Source organism: Schistocerca cancellata, chromosome 5 (genome assembly GCF_023864275.1).
Source record: "Schistocerca cancellata isolate TAMUIC-IGC-003103 chromosome 5, iqSchCanc2.1, whole genome shotgun sequence".
In the NCBI taxonomy this organism is placed as follows: domain Eukaryota; kingdom Metazoa; phylum Arthropoda; class Insecta; order Orthoptera; family Acrididae; genus Schistocerca; species Schistocerca cancellata.
In genome coordinates, this window is record NC_064630.1 from 175,754,098 (window position 1) to 175,773,481 (window position 19,384).

Here is a 19,384-nt window from a genome sequence, read left to right on the forward strand (position 1 = left end):
CGTACCGTGCAATTGATCAATGGAACATGCAAGCAACTAACTAACTAGCTGTAAGTATCGAATAGGCAGCGGAATTTATAGCAGTGGGTTTAAGTTATTGTGCCAAATTATGATGTGAATATAATCACAGAATGCACACTAAACTTTTCTTCTACAACTAGAGGTGGGATTGTGTTTAAGAAACTAATTCAGTACTGAACTTTTGCTCAACCACATATAATTAGTGATAAATATCATGTCAAACAACATATTTTAATACACATGTTCCCACCCTTAATTAACCTCTTCAGAAATAACTCATTGTGTGATAACTGGTAAGTGCCGATGCAGTACGTAAGTGCTACTTACGCATTTTGCAGCTCCTAGGTAGCAGTTCTGGGAACACAATGACGAGAAATGCAATAGCATAGGCAAAGAGCTGGTTTTAAGCAGACGATGGGAAAATGGCAAACAAATAATATGCTGAAGGAAAACATCAGACACAAGAGTCAAAAAGGCATGGTGTTTGACACCAAACCACATCAGCCCAGCTGATATTGGAATCTTGATTTGACACTGAAATATTATCCCACTTTGACTCTCACTTCTGAAGGGATATCCTAGAATTTTTCCTTCAAGATGTCTGCTGGGAGGCTTTAGCCTCTCAAAATGTGTTTTGTAGCAGTGGTGTGAAGCTAATTTATCATACCTAAACTGTAATACAATGCCAGGATGTTTGATATAGCTAAAAGAAAAAAAAATACAGAAAACAAACTTAGAAGGTACTGTGGGACTACAAAACACTGTGAAGGTGGCAATTTGAGCCAAGTCAAGACATAGCCTATCACGCCAAGTAATGTCTGACAGCAAGACAAACTCATATCGGAATGGGAAACATTCAATTTCAACAGTAATATATAGGCTAATTGGATAATTTTCACATCTCTCACTGGTTCTGGCTGAAACAATCCACCAGTGGATACATGAAACATGTGACCTGCAAATGATATGTGCAGAGAAGCTAAGTATTCTGGAAAGTACTGACCCTATTTTTCAAGTTCAGCAATTTAATTGGTTGCAGACAATTATACTGGCTTATTTTATATACTCTCATTCCCTATCGACCTGCAACAATTTCAAGACAAAGTCTATTTCTTCAATTTAGTCACCCAAGAAATGGCGGAATCCGCAGTTATAACACAGGTATACAACTTTCAGTATACATAGGAAAAAGGTAAACGAATTTATATTAATAAATATCTGGCACTGGTGAGTCATTAAAAGATGAAATAAGAAACAGGTATGTACAAGTCAGTTGTTTTCCAATCTGATGCCTTATGTTCAATAGTAGGTCTATGCTTAATTTATGACAGTGTCATCTCATCATTTTACACACTCTCAAATAGTAGCATTCCTCTCCTCTACTCTGTCAATCAATGTAACCCCCTTTCCCTGAGTTATTTCCAGCAAACCTTTCAAATTAACTAATGGTCCAAGATCCTTATGACAACAAGCCACAAAACCTCTACAGTAATTCGATGTCTCTAGAACTTCTCTCTATTTCTACTAAGGTCTGAACATTCGTCTAATTCATGGAATATATGCCCGAATTACTGACTGCTAACCATCAGTCTCCTACAAAACATTGCACAGCATCGGTATGACACAAAGTTCCTGAATGTCTGCATTTCAGTTATCAGGTTCCAAATTGATTCAAATATTCCTGCCACAGTATCAAGACTTGATGTCCAAGAATCAAATCTATAGGGCAACCTCTCCATTTATTGCCATCTCCTCAATCAAACTACCACATCCACTTTTATGGCTATGAGTTCTCTATAGGCCCTAATGCTGTAGCGCTGCCGTTGGTATGTGCGCGTCCTTTACCAGATTATGAATGGCGAAACTAAATGCTCTGTCATTAGTGTCGGCAATGCTTATTTAGCGGTTTTATGAAGAGTCAATAATATACTATACCGCGAACAAATGAACCCCACGTGAAATGGCTTAAAATAGGGTAAAAGTCAGATATATAAAGTGGCTCTGCTTAGCAACATATCCGAGAACGATAACAGTGATAGGCCACTGATTTTCGATGGCAACACATTTTACTAGAACGATGTATCTGCCGAAATTTTAACTAACTGGCAGACGAAATACAATCAATCAACAGATACTTCGAAATTAACTGTCACCAAGTAGTCAATAATCACACACATAAGTTTCTGCTGTATATTTGTAACATAGTTTACTTGCAAACACAAATAAAACATATACATCATCTAACGTAAGAATCACTGTAAAACATCACGTGAAAACCGATAGAGTGTAACTGCTTCAATTACGTATTAACGAAACTCTCCAGACAGTCATTACAGAACCACCGAAACGAACATGATATGCGCACTATAAATACATGAACTATAAACTGCTGTTTCTTGATGTACCTTCAATACTTTCGCTATAAACACACAATTCGTTACAGTCGATCCACGCGCATTACAAGTAAACACACTTGCCGCCATCTCTCTAACCTAAGATATTGTTGTGATGAAAGCACAGGTGCCTAGTCCACGAGCAACTACAATGAGTACGGTACAAATGGCGTTCGGCTGAAATCGATCGATTGAATATGGCGCGAACGTAAACGTTTGAGCCGCGTTAACCTCCTGTTCACAAAACGTCGTCACGTACAATAAATAAAGGTCTGAGAGCACGTCTGTGTGATGTCAGCAATGTAGTGTTAGCCCGTATTACACAACACACCTAAGGGCCCTTTTAGACGATAGATTGCGAGCCGGCTGCAGTGAGCTGCATCGATTTACATAACACGCGGTCAAATGAGAGCTTACAGACGAGCGCGCGTGAGCGGGTGCTTAGGCTCACTGCAGCTGACACGCCGGCTGTTCAGCGAATCGCCTGCTATTCGCATTAAACAGAGTCTAATACATGCATGAAGACGAGAGCGCGTGAACAGAGCAGACGACTCTTGGTGTCCATTGTCAGCCTTTATTTTCAATTGGCAGATTATTGTCGCGCCGCAAAAAAATAGAGATTTTGAACAATTTATACTCGAAATTCAATTTGGGATTCCTCCAAAGCAGATTATCCTAATGAAAACAAGAAAGCTGAGGTATGGAAGGAATTATGCAGGGTTTTAGAACGCCAACTACGAGACGTTGCCCCAGGAAGAGAAGAAAATGATCGGTAAGAATTTCATTTTCATAGCTTACAACATTTTTTTTCCACAGAACTCATTTGTGATATTTCTCGTATGGTACAATTTGCTTCCTTCTGTGCAGCTTAATTAGTGCTGTTATAAATAAAAACACAAAGCACTTGAGGCGCTTTTATTTAAACTTTGTGTGTATTTATTGGCAATACATAAAATATTGCCAATAAATATACATAAAATATACATATACATAAAATATCCTCCCCCCATGAACCATGGACCTTGCCGCTGGTGGGGAGGCTTGCGTACCTCAGCGATACAGATGGCTGTACCGTAGGTGCAACCAGAACGGAGGGGTATCTGTTGAGAGGCCAGACAAACGTGTGGTTCCTAAAGAGGGGCATTAGCCTTTTCAGTAGTTGCAGGGGCAACAGTCTGGATGATTGACTGATCTGGCCTTGTAACAATAATCAAAACGGCCTTGCTGTGCTGGTACTGCGAACGGCTGAAAGCGAGGGGAAACTAGAGCCGTAATTTTTCCCGAGGGCATACAGCTTTACTGTATGGTTAAATGATGATGGCGTCCTCTTGGGTAGAATATTCTGGAGGTAAAATAGTCCCCCATTCGGATCTCCAGGTGGGGACTACTCAAGAAGACATTATCAGGAGAAAGAAAACTGGCGTTCTATGGATCGGAGCGTGGAATGTCAGATCCCTTTATCGAGCAGGTAGGTTAGAAAATTTAAAAAGGGAAATGGATAGGTTAAAGTTAGAAAATAGTGGGAATTAGTGAAGTTCGGTGGCAGGAGGAACAAGACTTTTGGTCAGGTGAATACAGGGTTATAAATACAAAATCAAATAGGGGTAATTCAGGAGTAGGTTTAATAATGAATAAAAAAAATAGGATTGCGGGTAAGCCACTACAAACAGCATAGTGAACGCATTATTGTGGCCAAGATAGACACGAAGCTCACGACTATTACAGTAGTACAAGTTTATATGCCAACTAGCTCTGCAGATGATGAAGAAATTGATGAAATGTGTGATGAGATAAAAGAAATTATTCAGATAGTGAAGGGAGACGAAAATTTAATAGTCATGGGTGACTGGAATTCGAGTGTAGGAAAAGGGAGAGAAGAAAACATAGTAGCTGAATATGGATTGGGGTAAGAATGAAAGAGGAAGCCATCTGTTAGAGTTTTGCACAGAGCATAACTTAATCATAGCTAACATAAGAATCATAAAAGAAGGTTATATACACTAAAAGGTATCAGATAGATTATATAATGGTAAGACAGAGATTTAGGAACCAGGTTTTAAATTGTAAGACATTTCTAGGGGCAGATGTGGACTCTGACCACAATCTATTGGTTATGAACTGCAGATTAAAATTGAAGAAACTGCAAAAAGGGGGGAATTTAAGGAGATGGGACCTAGATAAACTGACTAAACCAGAGGTTGTGCAGAGTTTCAGGGAGAGCATAAGGCAACAATTGACAGGAATGGGGGAAAGAAATACAGTAGAAGAAGAATGAGCAGCTTTGAGGAATGAAATAGTGAAGGCAGCAGAGGATCAAGTAGGTAAAAAGATGAGGGCTAGTAGAAATCCTTGGGTAACAGAAGAGATACTGAATTTAATTGATGAAAGGAGAAAATACAAAAATGCAGTAAGTGAAGCGTCTCAAAAATGAGATCGACAGGAAGTGGAAAATGGTTAAGCAGGGATGGCTAGAGGACAAACGTAAGGATGTAGAGGCTTATCTCACTAGGGGTAAGATAGATACTGCCTACAGGAAAATTAAAGAGACCTTTGGGGAAAAGAGAACCACTTGTATGAATATCAAGAGCTCAGATGGAAACCCAGTTCTAAGCAAAGAAGGGAAAGCAGAAAGGTGGAAGGAGTATATAGAGGATCTATACAAGGGCGATGTACTTGAGGACAATATTATAGAAATGGAAGAGAATGTAGATGAAGATGAAATGGGAGATACAATACTGCGTGAAGAGTTTGACAGAGCACTGAAAGACCTGAGCTGAAACAAGACCCCAGGAGTAGACAACATTCCATTAGAACTACTGACAGCCTTGGGAGAGCCAGTCCTGACCAGTCACAGAAAACCATTATAACGACTGGGAGAGCGGTGTACTGACCACACGCCTCTCCTATCCGCATCGTCAACTGAGGATGAGACGGCGGTCGGATGGTCCCGATCGGCTACTTGTGGCCTGAAGACGCAGTGCTTTTTTTTATTTTTGTAAATTAAGTAACAAAATTTCAATACTAATTTCTAGTCTGCTGTGCTAGATGATAATTTCATAGTACATAAGATACTCCTTCAGTTTTACACATGTGAGTACTGCGATATACGTTTCTCAGTGTCACTGTAGAAATATTCACTGCCGTTGGTAATCATTTCACTGTCGAAATCATTTAAATCTTCCTACTGTAGCATATCTTTCAACTGATAACTATCACAAACTCTAACAACATTGTGAAGTATGACACAGGCTTTCGCAATGTTTTCTGCAACATCAAGTGAAACGTTCGAAGGTCGGTGGAAAATTCGCCATTTGGTAGACAGTTTTCCAGAAGTACACTCCATAAAACCTCTGGCTCTAGTGAAACGATAATTGAATACTCTCTTTCCCAGTGGTATGGCTCTATCTGCAAATGGACACATTACATTATGTGACAGGGCGAATGCTTCATCTGCAACAAATACGAATGGTATTTTTGGTACAGCTGTCCCAGGCAGTGAGCATGCGAATGACGGATTCAGTTCTCTTTCTCAAGTTTTCTACCAATAACAATTTTTGAATAGACACGAATCCGAACTTTTTCCATATTCCCAGTGTCTACTGCTGAAAAACAATAATTAGAATCAGACAGCGAGGAGAACAATAGAAAAGTAGCCTTTACAACTGTAAAACACTGATGCACTGTCTTTAGGTTGAATCATTTCCGCCTGTTTCTCGTCCATTGCTCCAATACAGTTTGGAAAATCAGCGGCTGCAAAAAATTCCCTTGACAAGTTCTTCCCATTTTTTCTTACTTTGTGTTGACATTGTGATGTCTCTCAAGTGGTCCCAAATCTTCATACAGACATCGTTTATTATTTTAGATATATAATTCCAAGTCTGAAGCTGTAGGATAAATCTGTCATGGTACATCCTGATCCAAGATAACTGTGGAGATATAAATACTAATTTCAAAATTTAAATGCTTTTTAGGATGTTATTTTGTGAATATTCTTTCCACATTGAATTTCAAAAAATGGTTTACAGAAGGAATGGAAAAATTTGAGATTCTCTTTTGTGAGATATTTTCGTAAGATAAGAAATTCGAAAACAGGTTCTGCTGGAGATAGAAGGGCGAAATATATTTGTGCTGCAATCCTTTCGTTTCTTGCCCCAATTTTGGAAAACAAACTGTAAGTAATGTTGCATCTCTTTTTCTTTATAAGAGTGAAAGTCTTTTCTTGTTTAAAATTCGTGTTAGTAACGTGCAACAGCGTTGTGGAAGTAACAGACAAATAATTTCGAACAAATATTGCTTTTCGTTCCCAGAATGGTAACGAACATTCCTGATGATGGTGATTTTTCGCAAGATGCAGGGGAATTTGAAAAGGGTCAGAGATATGAACGACATAGTGAGGCTGCCGATGAACAAAGACCATAGAGGAAATGGAAGCCTAGCAGCACAGATGGAAATCAGTCTGATATCAATAAGCTTTGTGATGTTCTACACAAAAACAACGAGCGACGTGAGCATTCAGACGAGCAGTCTTCAGACGAGGGCAGATTGTTTTCACTATCTTTAGACAGTGACTTAAGAGATATCCCTAAAGATATGAAGTGCTAAGCCAAATGTGAACTGGCACAAGTTACTTGCTAGATACAAATCTTCACGCCACTCTTCAACACAGCTTCTTTCCAATCGTGTTTTGTAAAGTTTTCCACAACACACAAATCAGCTGTTTCATCCCAACCAAACAGTGTTTTTTCCAGAAATCCCACATCAAAAGACACACTGCCCACAATCAGCACAACAGATTTATTAACTAAAAAACCACTGTCGCCACATTTCTCAGTCAACACTGCCCTAGGAACAATCATCATGTGACAACCCATCTGTTACTCCTGTCTAATAGATCTGCTTCGTCACATCACTGGAATGAATAGAATTTCGGCACATTGCAGATTACATGTAATAAGTAGTATTGTATTTTGATGACATGTGGGGGAAATAGAAGGAACAATAAATATTTTTACACTTCAATACATTATTTCATTTTCTTCTTACCTCAGAGTCATGGCAATCCTCTCCTCAAGAGAAATGCATTTTCTAATGTTGGTGTCCTGCACATTGAATTGTGGTTTCGAAATAGCACAGAGCTGATCAAACGATGATACTGGCATACAATAGAAACTAAAAAACTTTTGTGGCCCCATCCTCCTCTTCCTTTTTTTTTTTTTTGAATACAGCCAGAGCTGCGACAGTGGCAAATTCTGCCACTTCCAGCATGTTATGAGAATCACCAGCTTAGAAACAACTGTGATCTGAAGGTGTGAGGTGAGGCTCGTGTGAACTGCTGGCGTAACTTCAGGGAAGCGTCCAATAGCTGTCTTAAGTGGTTCGCTGCAGCCAGCTTGCATTCTCCTTTCTAAAAGGGCACTGACACGTACACTTTTGCACCTGCGACCGAAACTGGAACTGCCAACTTTTTCATTAACCTGTTACACGATACACTTGCGTCCGCAGTGACACAGATAACAATCGTCAGACGCTCTCGCCAGAGATCGCCCGATAACAGCGGATGACAGATTGGTCATGCTGCGTCTGATCTCATTCGTCAGTTTTTGGCGGGGCTGAGCCTGTTAAGTTAGGTTAGTGTCCAGTCTGTGTATGAAGGAGGTTAGATTGTAACCTCCATGGGTGGGATGGGTACCACGAGTCCTCTTTGCTTGGAGACGAGTGCTGCCATGTGACATTTGCTATTAAAAGATGCCTAATGAGCTATATCTGTCTCGAAAAGAACGGTTCGAGTACTGTATACTCTGGCTTCAGTTATTGGAATTACCATAGAAGCTTTACGAAATACCCATATATTACGAAAATATGTAGTTTCAATTAACACCACACTAAGGATCTCTTCAAAACATGTTCAGAGAAAGGTTTTATATGCTACATTGACAACTTTGGTGTATAATGGTTTTGCCAATTAGGCCACGTGCACATAAACGTTAATGTACATGGTGAAAGTGGATGTTTTTATTATACAATGAACGCACGAAATGTGTATGTGCATAAGCAAGTATCATGTAATTAATGAAAAGTAGATTTGCGGTTTCACAGCAGCTCACTTTATTCTCAGAATGGCGTATATTAACTCCATACTGGCAGTAGGTATATTCAGATAGTCAGATTCTAGTACTGGAAACTTCACTGCCCTTTAAACACTTGCCCATTGGATTTCAGAAAGGATATACAAGATATCTGGTGGCAGTATTATTTCAACTTGAGAAGAGCCTTTAATAAGAACAATCAGCTATATTATAGTGTCTTTTAGTGTACTTCCACGATGCATAGCTCCAAAATTTTGTATAGGCTAAATCAAAAAATTTGTAGTATTTGGGACGCAAGAGTGAAAACATTAGCTTTTAAATTAGTATTTTGGGCTTGGTAAGTAACATCCAACATATCTCACAAAAACTTTGAAACTGCCGTTTTCAGAATGTGGTAAATGCCTAATCATTGAAAAGACATAATCGCCAGATTTAAAATATCAGAGTGTCACTTCTAGTTTTACTTGAGGCAGAATTGCATCTTCAATGTGAATATCTGATTCTTTAATAGAGTTCAAATCACATGTCTAGGCAAGCACTAGAAGTCTGTTTTGCTGAATTTATTTGAAGTTGTGCAGCCATATATCAGTTAACCTTCAATGACTGTCATTCAGCATATGTGTGAAAGACAAACATGAACTCTCGAATAAGATACTCTGCACATCTAAAGTTCTGTAAAGTGGTAAAACATACGTGCACCGCATTTGCAAACCACAAACCACTTTACGGTATAGAATAAGCAGACTACTGGCATGAAAACGCCAATAAGAAGTAACAATAATTTATAGACAGCTAATGTCCACCTACCACAACCCAAATAGACCCACTACAGTAACTTTAACCGTAAGGAACACCATCCTTGTCACTTGAACAAATTATTTTTCGAAGTGATAATCTACACCTGAAATCTCCGATGATGATTTTTTCCTACTTGCTGTTTCCAGTAAACCTGCGATTTCAGTCCATACATTCAGAGTTATATCCGATTATGATGTTTCTCCTTTTCAGGATGCCACAAACTACTCCTCTGACTGAATGCATCATTTTCCCACTGTCCATGCTTTGTGTTGTGTTGCGTAAGCCATTTGTGACCGAAAACAGCAAACTCTAGGGCGACGAGATCAGCTACATTGTGGCCTCACAAGTAGTGACGCACTGTTTTCAAAAGATTGGCAGTCTTCGAATGACGTCGGTTGTCGGCGGAATCCACCGATATCGGTGCCATTGCTACTGCAGCCTAACGTGTAGTCTGCACTAGCACTCCAAGGGAACATACGCGGAACCACAGGCTTGTTTGCGTCAGTTACATCGTTGAGTATGAAAGGTGATATTTTAGTAAAGCTGCTATTTATTCGCATTAAAACTTGTGAGAGGTGTAACGTTTTTATTAAGCAGTTATTGTTATTTTGTGCAGCTATAATGAAATTACGTTACGATTATACAGCATTATGGACAATGTGTTCCTTTTATGTCCTGTTGGTACAAGAAAATGATTATCTGTGTTTAAGTTTCACAGCATTTTAGACATGGACGACGTAGTTACCTATGCATCATTTGCTTTAAGTACCCGCCTTAGCCGTTAGGAGAAGGGCAGAACGACGAGGTAATACCAGAAGCAGGAATTGGGTTCGACTCTGGCTGGAAGAAGGGGTGAAGGCAGGACGACGGCTGCAGTGACCGAGCGGTTCTAGGCACTTCAGTCTGGAATCGCGCGACCGCTACAGTGGCAGGTTCGAATCCTGCCTCAGGCATGGATGTGTGTGACGTCCTTAGGCTAGTTAGGTTTAAGTAGTTCTAAGTTCTAGGGGATGACCTCAGATGTTAAGTCCCATAGTGCTCAGAGCCATTTGAACCATTTTGAAGGGAGGGCATATATCTCCTGTTAATGCAGGAGTTAAAGACCGAAGATCCACAAGAATTTAGGAACTCTGTCAGAATGGATGTGCCTTATCGATGGTACACTATAGGACGTGCGCAAGTAACAGAACAATGAGGGACGCTATTTCATATCAGTGCGACCGCAAATATTCACAGCGACTTTTTCAGTCCTCACTGGTCGCGGCCAGCACAACTACTCTGACTCTTGCGGCTATTCTCACAACACTACCCTTCCTGTCATGCTGAAATAGTACAAAAAATGCAATCAAATAAAATAAATGCTGTACTTTCACCAATTAAGGCGATAGGTACACATCCAAAGCAAAATTAGATCTACACTTACGTGGAACATGTAAACTCAGAATTAAATATGTCTGGACGTACTTTATTGTGGTAAAGCGTATCTAGAGGATCACACAGACACCTTTCCTTGTCGTGTACCTCTGAAAACACGCTTGTTTTCTTTTTACATTCCATTTCTGCAATAAGAAGCTATCACTGTATGTACAACTTTTGTCAATGACAATTAAAAAAAGATAATTATGATTTGTATTATTATTCTATTAATAAAAAATTACTCGATGAAAAATGTGGAGAATATTTCATGCAATAGCCAAAAGAGTCCATGTTGGTACATTCCACCACCTAGGGAACGTTTTTGGAACAGCAGTTTACCGATCTGAAATAATGTGACTGGTTGCTGTTTTATAACACCTAATTATTTACAAGCATGAAAGTAATTTATGAACAACAAGGTTATGTTCTTTCAGAAATTGTCTCTAATACACAATCATTGTGTGCACCTCATTAGTATTAAAAGACTGAAATTGATTTATTGCTTTTGCGGTAGTAAATAAGCCATATTTTGCCTCATCTTTTTCGATTTTATCTGTTTTTCACTTTAAGTGATCTACTCATCCATTTTAAAATCAAGTACGTATTGTAACGTCGTATATTTAAGTATACTTTTTACACCAGAGTAGTAATGTGGTTCTACCACAACACAGTTCTGAATCGTCCTAGTGAGGCCATATTGGATGTCGTCCAGCTCGTATTTGGCATGTCTTACATTATAACCATATTATAACTTATCTCCTATAAATAAATGCTGTTCCAAAACACTAGCACATTGAGGATTCCTCGAAAAGCTACAATTTATTGATGTTAAATGTCAGATAATGAGTTATTGTGTTTATAGGTTTCACGAGACCTATGGCACAGGAGAAAGCTGTGACAAGCAAATTATCATTGTGGTTTAGTCCAAAATCACGTCCACACTGAGTGTGTAACTTGTTTTCGAAACATGTTTCCTCCTATTTGATATCCACATTGTTTACAACCATGTTTCGAAACACGGAATCATCAATCTGTAGCAGTGTCAGTACAGATCAAAGGAAACAATGTTTCAAGCCCGTTACCATACATCACCGCTGCAAGCCTCAAGTGTTTGTTTATATGTTGTGTTGTGGTTGTCAGTTGTTACGAGCTGTCTAGCGTCGTGACGTCGTGAGTATTTTGATCGATTTTGGTTAAAAATGGAGTGGACTATGCAGCGAACAGTGGAATTGCTATGACTTTGCCAGGCAGAGGACTTTTTGTGGGACATAAGGAAGAAGAATTATAAAAACAATAATAAAAAACAGGATACAATAACATTCATCCATAGTTATTTTCCCATGGTACACTTCCTTATGGGCTTACAAAGAAATCTGCAAATTCTTCTCGAATCTGTTTGTCGGTATTAGAAGCTTTGTGTGATACTTTATGGCATGCAGGAGAAATCGATGCAATGTCATCTCGACTCTATGTTCCTGGGAATATCTCCCCTGTGTGTCAAGCTTCCTTGAGGGCTAAATTGCTTCTGTGCTCCAACATTTCCCCTTAAAAATGGTGGAGACACACAGCTGTAAAAGTGACAGTTCGTCCCTTTCTGGTTGCAGCAACATCGGTCTTCTAAAGACGCGAAAAACCGAAGCCAGAATCCCGAATGCGTTCTCCCCACCATTCTCGCCCGAGACAATCGGTACAAAAATTAAAAATTATTTTTTTGGAACCTTGAATATGCTTTTCTGGTAACGTTTCATTATGTTTTCTTGAACAGAAAGACGTTGTCTGCCACGAAAACGTAGGGTAGGGCCTTTGCCCCCTAGGCTGGCATTCAGCTTGTGGCAAGCTCTGTTTATTCTTGTTAGTAAGTTCACTTAGCTCGCATTCTTGAAGACATCGCCATCTGAAATTCTTCCTTGGCAACGAATACTTGCATACAAAAAGTTATAGATGCTGTCCTTGCACAAAGCTAAATGGACCTTTGCAGTTCCAAAATTCGCTACCACTAGCAACAGAGCATTGTATGATTATGTGCCTGCTATCACACAATGGGGGAAGTGAAGTATTTGTGTGAATACACATGCTAGTTATTTTCAGTCTCCAGCATCTGACAGAAATACATTTGATTTCAGATTGTGGAAGATTCGATAGATGGATGTAACGATGAGGAAGAGGACATTGCTGGTCCTTCAACACTGACTTCTCCACCAAGGAAACCATCAAGGTGAGTGGGCTGTGCAAAGACCGACAATGGAACATAGAACGTGGCTTTCACATTATTAAGTACTGTTCTCAAGCGACAGGAACAGCAATTAAATGATGAATGTAGTGCCTACAGACAGTACATGGCGCCAATGTTGAGGAAAATGCCACAGGTATGAAGAACCATAACAATGATCAAACTGGAGGAAGTGCTATTAAGTGAACAAATAGACTATTATGAAAGTCTGGAGTCATCAGTGGATGTGAATGCTTCAGGGCATCAGCAACCTGTGTTGATTCCCCTGTCATATTGATATGACAACAAAGTGTTGGATGAAATAATGTTTGACGATTTTTGTAATGGAATACAGAAGAATTAAAAAATAGATAATATGCTTATTTAAAAGTATTTTTAATTTGCTTACCTTTACATAATCCTTCAGTACTTCCACTAGTGCTCCACAAACTTCAGCTACTATTTGAGTTATAGCTTGCTTTGAAATGTGAAATAAATACACCAGGCTCTGAAATGATTCTCCCATTGCTAAAAAACCAAGAATAACTGCAAGTCTTTGGTTCACAGAAATCGCTTTCCTGAGATTTGTGTCTTTTTTTTTAAACAATTGGTGCTATCATATTTGCCGGAAATTCAAATTCACTGTATGTCATATGAGTGAAGTTACAGAAACCTGAGCTGTCTTCCATACTCAGCTCCTGTAGCAAATTATTCCTAACACTTCTTCCATAATATGTTTTCGCCCACCAACGATGATGATAACATCCTTCATTTTGTTTGCATTCAGTTTCCAGTATTGACGGTGCAGCACCATGCATCATTACAATTTCCTCATCACCCAACATAGCAGCAGACGATATGAAAACTATAGCGTTGTAGACGTTAGGAATACACTAGGAGAAACGTTTCCCCAACCAACACTGTGGTCAGAAACAGAGACAGGAAACGAAGTTAGGAACAGACGCAAAACACGACAGGAGATAATTTTTCCACCTGAAACATGTTTCCAGTGGCAGTGTGGATGTGGCTTAACATCCCTAGAAGTAGACAAGGTGGTCGGATTGCAAATGCGCTAGTTTTGGTTCGCATCTTGCCATCTGTAAAAATGTTCTTATTCACCTTCATGCATATGAGAGCTTCTGGGACTTGTCGTTGTCAATAATTCACAAATTAAGCATGAAACAAGGAAATGGGAGAGAATATTCAAAACACATTGATTATGTGATGAAAACAAAATACCACTCATGGCCAGAGCGGAAAACTTAAAAAAGAGCGACACGTGTGAGATAGAATTAAAAGGTGCCTTAGTCTCACCGTCAGCTGCCTATAAAGTATAAAAGAAAATGTACAAGCTAGTTTTTTTAGGAGACTCTTTTTTCCAAGCAAGAATGTCTTCAAATTAAGCACGTAAACAGATGAAATATATTTTGGTACTGGTGCAGGCATATTTCTGCTGGTGTTTCAATTACTTCCAATAGCAAAGGAAGAAGTTTACCTTCCTGGCAGTGAACTGCAATTTTTCGCATGAACTAGAAAATACTTCACATAACCAGCACATTTATTCAGCAGTGGGAGAAATTCTCCATAAGTACTTTTTTAATATATACCACTAACTAAATGGGCAGTTTGTAGTTGACAGATTCTCACTTGCAAAGAGAGAAAATATGGCAATAGTTGTAATTTTCGCACAAATTAGAACATACTTCACTTATGGAGCGTTGGGGGAGCTTCTAAAGTATTTTTGTACTATATACCTCTATGTAAATAACGAGTATAAAGCGGGCAGATTGTAACTTTCAGATTAAGAAAAGAAAGTACTTGTTTCCAAATTTGTAATGAATGAACCATTTAAACATATAATGAGCTTCTGCTTTACTTCATCTGCTACAGTGGCTGCCTCAGTCACGACATTACCTTGACAACAGAGACATCTATTGATGCCTTCGTGACAGCCAAAGCATATCTTGAAAAGTAGCGCAGCCACTGTAATTCTCATAGGTACGTCACTGGAGCTATTACCTGATGGTAAAATTTTTCGTCATAATCGTTTGGGAACAGATGCCAAACAATTAACAACAGCATATGAAAGAGAAATGGAAATAGCTGTGGGTGAAACTGTGGATAGTGAGTGGAGAAGCTCGAACTGTGCTTCATGAGTTACCTTCTGGCAAAGCATTGTGCCAATCACAAAAAACATATAACTGGTGCCGTGTCTTAGTATTTAAATCATGAATACTATGTCTGCTAAAGATCGTCTCATGGCGAAGTTTCGATTTCTAGCTACAGGCGAAATGTATTACACCTTTCAATATAGTACCCAAATCCTACAGTGTTCCATTTTACATATTATTTGACAAACATGTGAACCAGTATATAAATCATCTAATGAGGAATTTATGTAGGTTTGGACAGGTTATTTGGAGTAAAATTAAATACATTTATTTCACTCATATACACTTTCAATGCAGCTGGATTTTCATATCTCCTAACATATCCTTTCTTTTTGTGTATAAACTTAACATCATCCATAGTACAGAAACTTAAAATGCAGATGATTCCTGTCAATATTTCTTTGTAAGATTCCAAGCGCTTATTAAGGCCAATTCATGCTGGCCGTCACTCATATCACATCACATTACGTCCCATCAAAATGCTCTGCAGTGCATTTCAAATGGTTGCATTCATAATGGCTGTCACGTCACGACACATCATGTCACAGCACTGTCACAGTTTCACAGGAAGAAAGTTTTGATGGCTGATGTCATCTGTCTGTTGTTGATCATGTGACCCTGAAGCTCATTTCCTCTCAATATGCAGCCATGTGCAGATCTCCATATTTCGTTTTGATGTGGTTTTCATGGACGATATCAACTGGGCCTCTATTATCTTTATAAAGTGTACATATACTGGTACCATATTTAATATTTTACAATGAAATGGATTGCAATATGGCTGCAACTTGAAGTAAAAAAAAATTATTGTTTGTAGAATCAGATTGATCACTAGGAGGAATTTATTTGCACCTTGTCATGCATTTGCAGTGTTTCATAAAGAAATGGATTGAAACCTTTAGATACTGCTAGTTGCTTGTTTAAATATGTTTTTGTGGCAGGCTTATTTATTGTTAAGTAGCTCTGTGGATTGTACCTGAAACAGTTCTGCAAGTATCAATGGTCAATATTTATGTAGACTCACTAGCTAATCTCAGTACAAATAAGGCACTTGAACTATTAATAACCAAATACAAAGTGTAAATAAAACCTAAAGATCTTGAAGGGAAAGGTACTGGAGGAAATATGACTATTCCATAACAATTTGCACTTTACTCACAACTAAACTTAACCTTAAACACACCAATTTTTCACCGGATGTGATAGTAGCTCATAGCACCATGTTCCTTTTAGCAATTCAGGGTGCAGTTTGATGCAACAAATAAAAAAAACGGATGCTTCAGGTTTCTAAAATATAAAATGGAGATTCTTCTTCTGCAAGCTCCTTGTATAGTGTGTGGAATTCTCCTTCTGAAGCACATAATGACATTTTTAGTACCCACACTCTCTTTTGCGCTGTTTTACGCTTCTGCCTTCCTTCTCTAATGTAGATATAGTATCCCTGCAAGCTGCAAACCATTTGAGCCCAATAAATGTCATCTTTGTGCAAATGTGAACTCCAGTGTCCACATACATAAGCTACTGTGCTGTTTATGTGCACTTTGAGTATAAAAAAAGTTGAAAATCATCTTGTGAATACTGCAGTTCTCATGAAGAAACAGTTAAGGACAGCAATGCGAGTTGGGATCACATGACGTGAATTGACTTAACGTGCCATGACACGCCTGACAGTGTGAATAAACCTTGATGGGATGTTGTCATGATGTGACGGTGCCGTCATGTCCAGTGTGGATTGGCCTTTAGTATTTTTGTAGTCAATGTGCTATGTGGAATGAAGAAATTTCGTGTTCTTCATCCTTTGTAATGATCACTGTGGTGGTAAGTAGGATGATTCAGTAAGTTCTGGCTCAGCTTTCATTTTCTAGCTCACTCAATAATTTCACGCATTCCTTTACTAGAAATGAAATCTTACCGAGAACTAACTGAATCATCATACTATAATCACTTTTTCAGGTCTAAATCCCTTAATTTCATTTAAATAACTTAGAAAAATTTGTAAAGATCAATATTTTTTTATATTACGTTCACCAATTTTCAAAATAATTATTTCTTTCATAAGGTGAACATAAGGAAATAAAATTTAATATTTTTTATAAAAGGTGAATGTAAGAAACTAAATAAAATGCATTAGGGTGAATTTAAGAACTCTATTCATTACCTAAAATTTTCCTAATTCTTTCTTCTTGAGCAGTCATAAGATTTTTATGAACTGGCGATTGTAAACGTTTTTTTAGAAAAGTCTTATTTACAGTTCTACCACATTCACAATTAACATTCTGGTAATATTTTTTACATTCTTTACAAATCAACAAAATCCGTCTTTTCTATACTTATCTTTATGAAATTCTTTAACATTCTTTTTCATTTTGGTTATTCTAGACCGTCACCACAGTGCTTTAGCTGTTTAGTATTGTCCATGTTAAAGATTATAAAATTTAATAGGAAAAATAAAAATTCATTCTTGAAAACTGCAAAACAACTACCACATTGTTCTTTTTTGGGCTCCTCTGACCCTATGTACACAGCGCTACATGAAGACTAAGTTCTGAATTAACAGAACTTCTTCATTTATTCATGCTGTTATTAATACATAGGCAAGGGTGTTGATTGTTTTGTCAAATGGCTAGCTCTCCTCCAAATACTAACTTTTTGATGACTGTGAGATAATGGCGAAATGTCCTTCAGTTAATGTACTCAGTTAAGGGGTTTGACAGAGTAAAGAACCTCTAAGATTTTATATGTATAGTTGGTACTCGAGTCACAAACTACTTTCTAAATGCACTTTTATCAGTTTACTTCAGGTGTAAATAAATTATTTTTTTTCACGTTTTGGTATTTTATTTGAAGTAATGAGATGTAAATAACATGTAAAAGTTAGTATGAAGACTGAAAACAACTTTAATAATAATAATTTGTGTTTAAAGAGAAACATGTTCCCCTATTATTTTCAGTGGATCATACATTAGTGCCATCTCTGAATGAGGTTATGAATTGCTTAGTTCAGTGCAAGAGAATGTTCTGCCCTGAACAGTGCAAAAGAATGTTCTTTCACAAACAGCACAAGAAGATGTTTATAAAACTTCACTCATTGCGCGACCTTGCTTGCAGTGATGGAAAGTGTTGCAATATCTTTTCTAGAGGGTGCATGCTGCCAGATAAAAAAAGAATTGCAATCTCTGAGTGCTGTCCATTGATCTCACGCAGATATTAACCGAGTCTGAAAATTCAAAATGCTAATGTAATCTACATAAAAAGAGCTATTCAGGAAAATGAGAATTGGATATAATTTTCTAATTGACATACAGAATTTTGCAGTTTTTATTTTTTCTTTCTTTCTGACATTACTTCAAAATGAAATGCAAACAAGCTGTAAAGATTTCATGTTTTTTTCTAATTTTTATTCATTTATAGTTTAAAATTTTCAGGAAAAGCTACACTTTTCTTGCCATACATCGTTACATACGCTAAAGTATCTGTAGGAATTTTTTCACTAAAAGTTGTACAATGTTTTATAGTCGTTTTCTGTGAAGATACAATATTCTTTCTATGAGTCATGTTATTACATAGACTGGATAGATCGTTATGAAATTATATGTAGTTATGTCAGTGTCTGATTTGAGTAGTGTAACTCGTTTAAAATGGTGAAATGCATCGTCTGGTTTGAGAAAATTATTTAAAGGATTAATATTCCACATTTCCCATGGGAAAACTTCGTTTCCTCCATTTTTCAGGAACATGCGATGTGAGTCAGGAGGAAAGGTTCATGCTTTGAGGAGTGACAGTATTAAAATTCTGAACAAAAAACTTCACATGGACATATGCCCTATTACGAATGGTTTCTGATATAGAACATATTTCATATCACTTTTGTACGTTTCACTTGAATAACTCGAAAACCGCACCCTGCAGAGAAAATGTCTTGCAGTACAAAATTAAACTGTATTAAATTTCCTACAAAAAATTTCTATTCATTTTTTCTCTAGAACTAATGGTCTGTGCGAAGAGAGTGTGAGAATATTAAAAACTCACTCGACGCACATGCATTGTAGCTTACGTAGTTTTTATAGGCCAACTTGAGGTAACATATTGAGGTAGCAAGTTTAGACGAACAGTTTGATATGGGACACTTGTGATCTATCAAGTCGGTAAACTACCTCAAATTGGCCTACAAAAACTATGTAAGCTACAGCGCACACATGTCGAGCGAGTTTTTCAACATTATCTCGTTCTCTTCTCACAAACAATTAGTTCGAGAGAATAAATGAACAGGACCTTCTTTTGTAGGAGATT

At 37.9% G+C, this 19,384-nt stretch overlaps 1 protein-coding gene across 2 annotated transcripts in view; it reads right to left on the minus strand.

Moving 5' to 3' along the window:
- The window catches only part of LOC126188159 (mitochondrial inner membrane protein OXA1L), a 34,093-nt gene extending 31,531 nt beyond the window's left edge, over positions 1 to 2,562 (minus strand). Inside the window, exon 1 of one of the 2 annotated variants that reach the window (XM_049929673.1) lies at positions 2,427 to 2,562. In XM_049929673.1, the coding sequence (XP_049785630.1) occupies positions 2,427 to 2,504 (78 nt within the window). In that variant the 5' untranslated portion in view covers positions 2,505 to 2,562. The remainder of the gene's footprint in view (positions 1 to 2,426) is intronic. The other variant, XM_049929672.1, reaches the window with a different exon arrangement.
- Between the last annotated feature and the right edge of the window lie 16,822 nt (positions 2,563 to 19,384).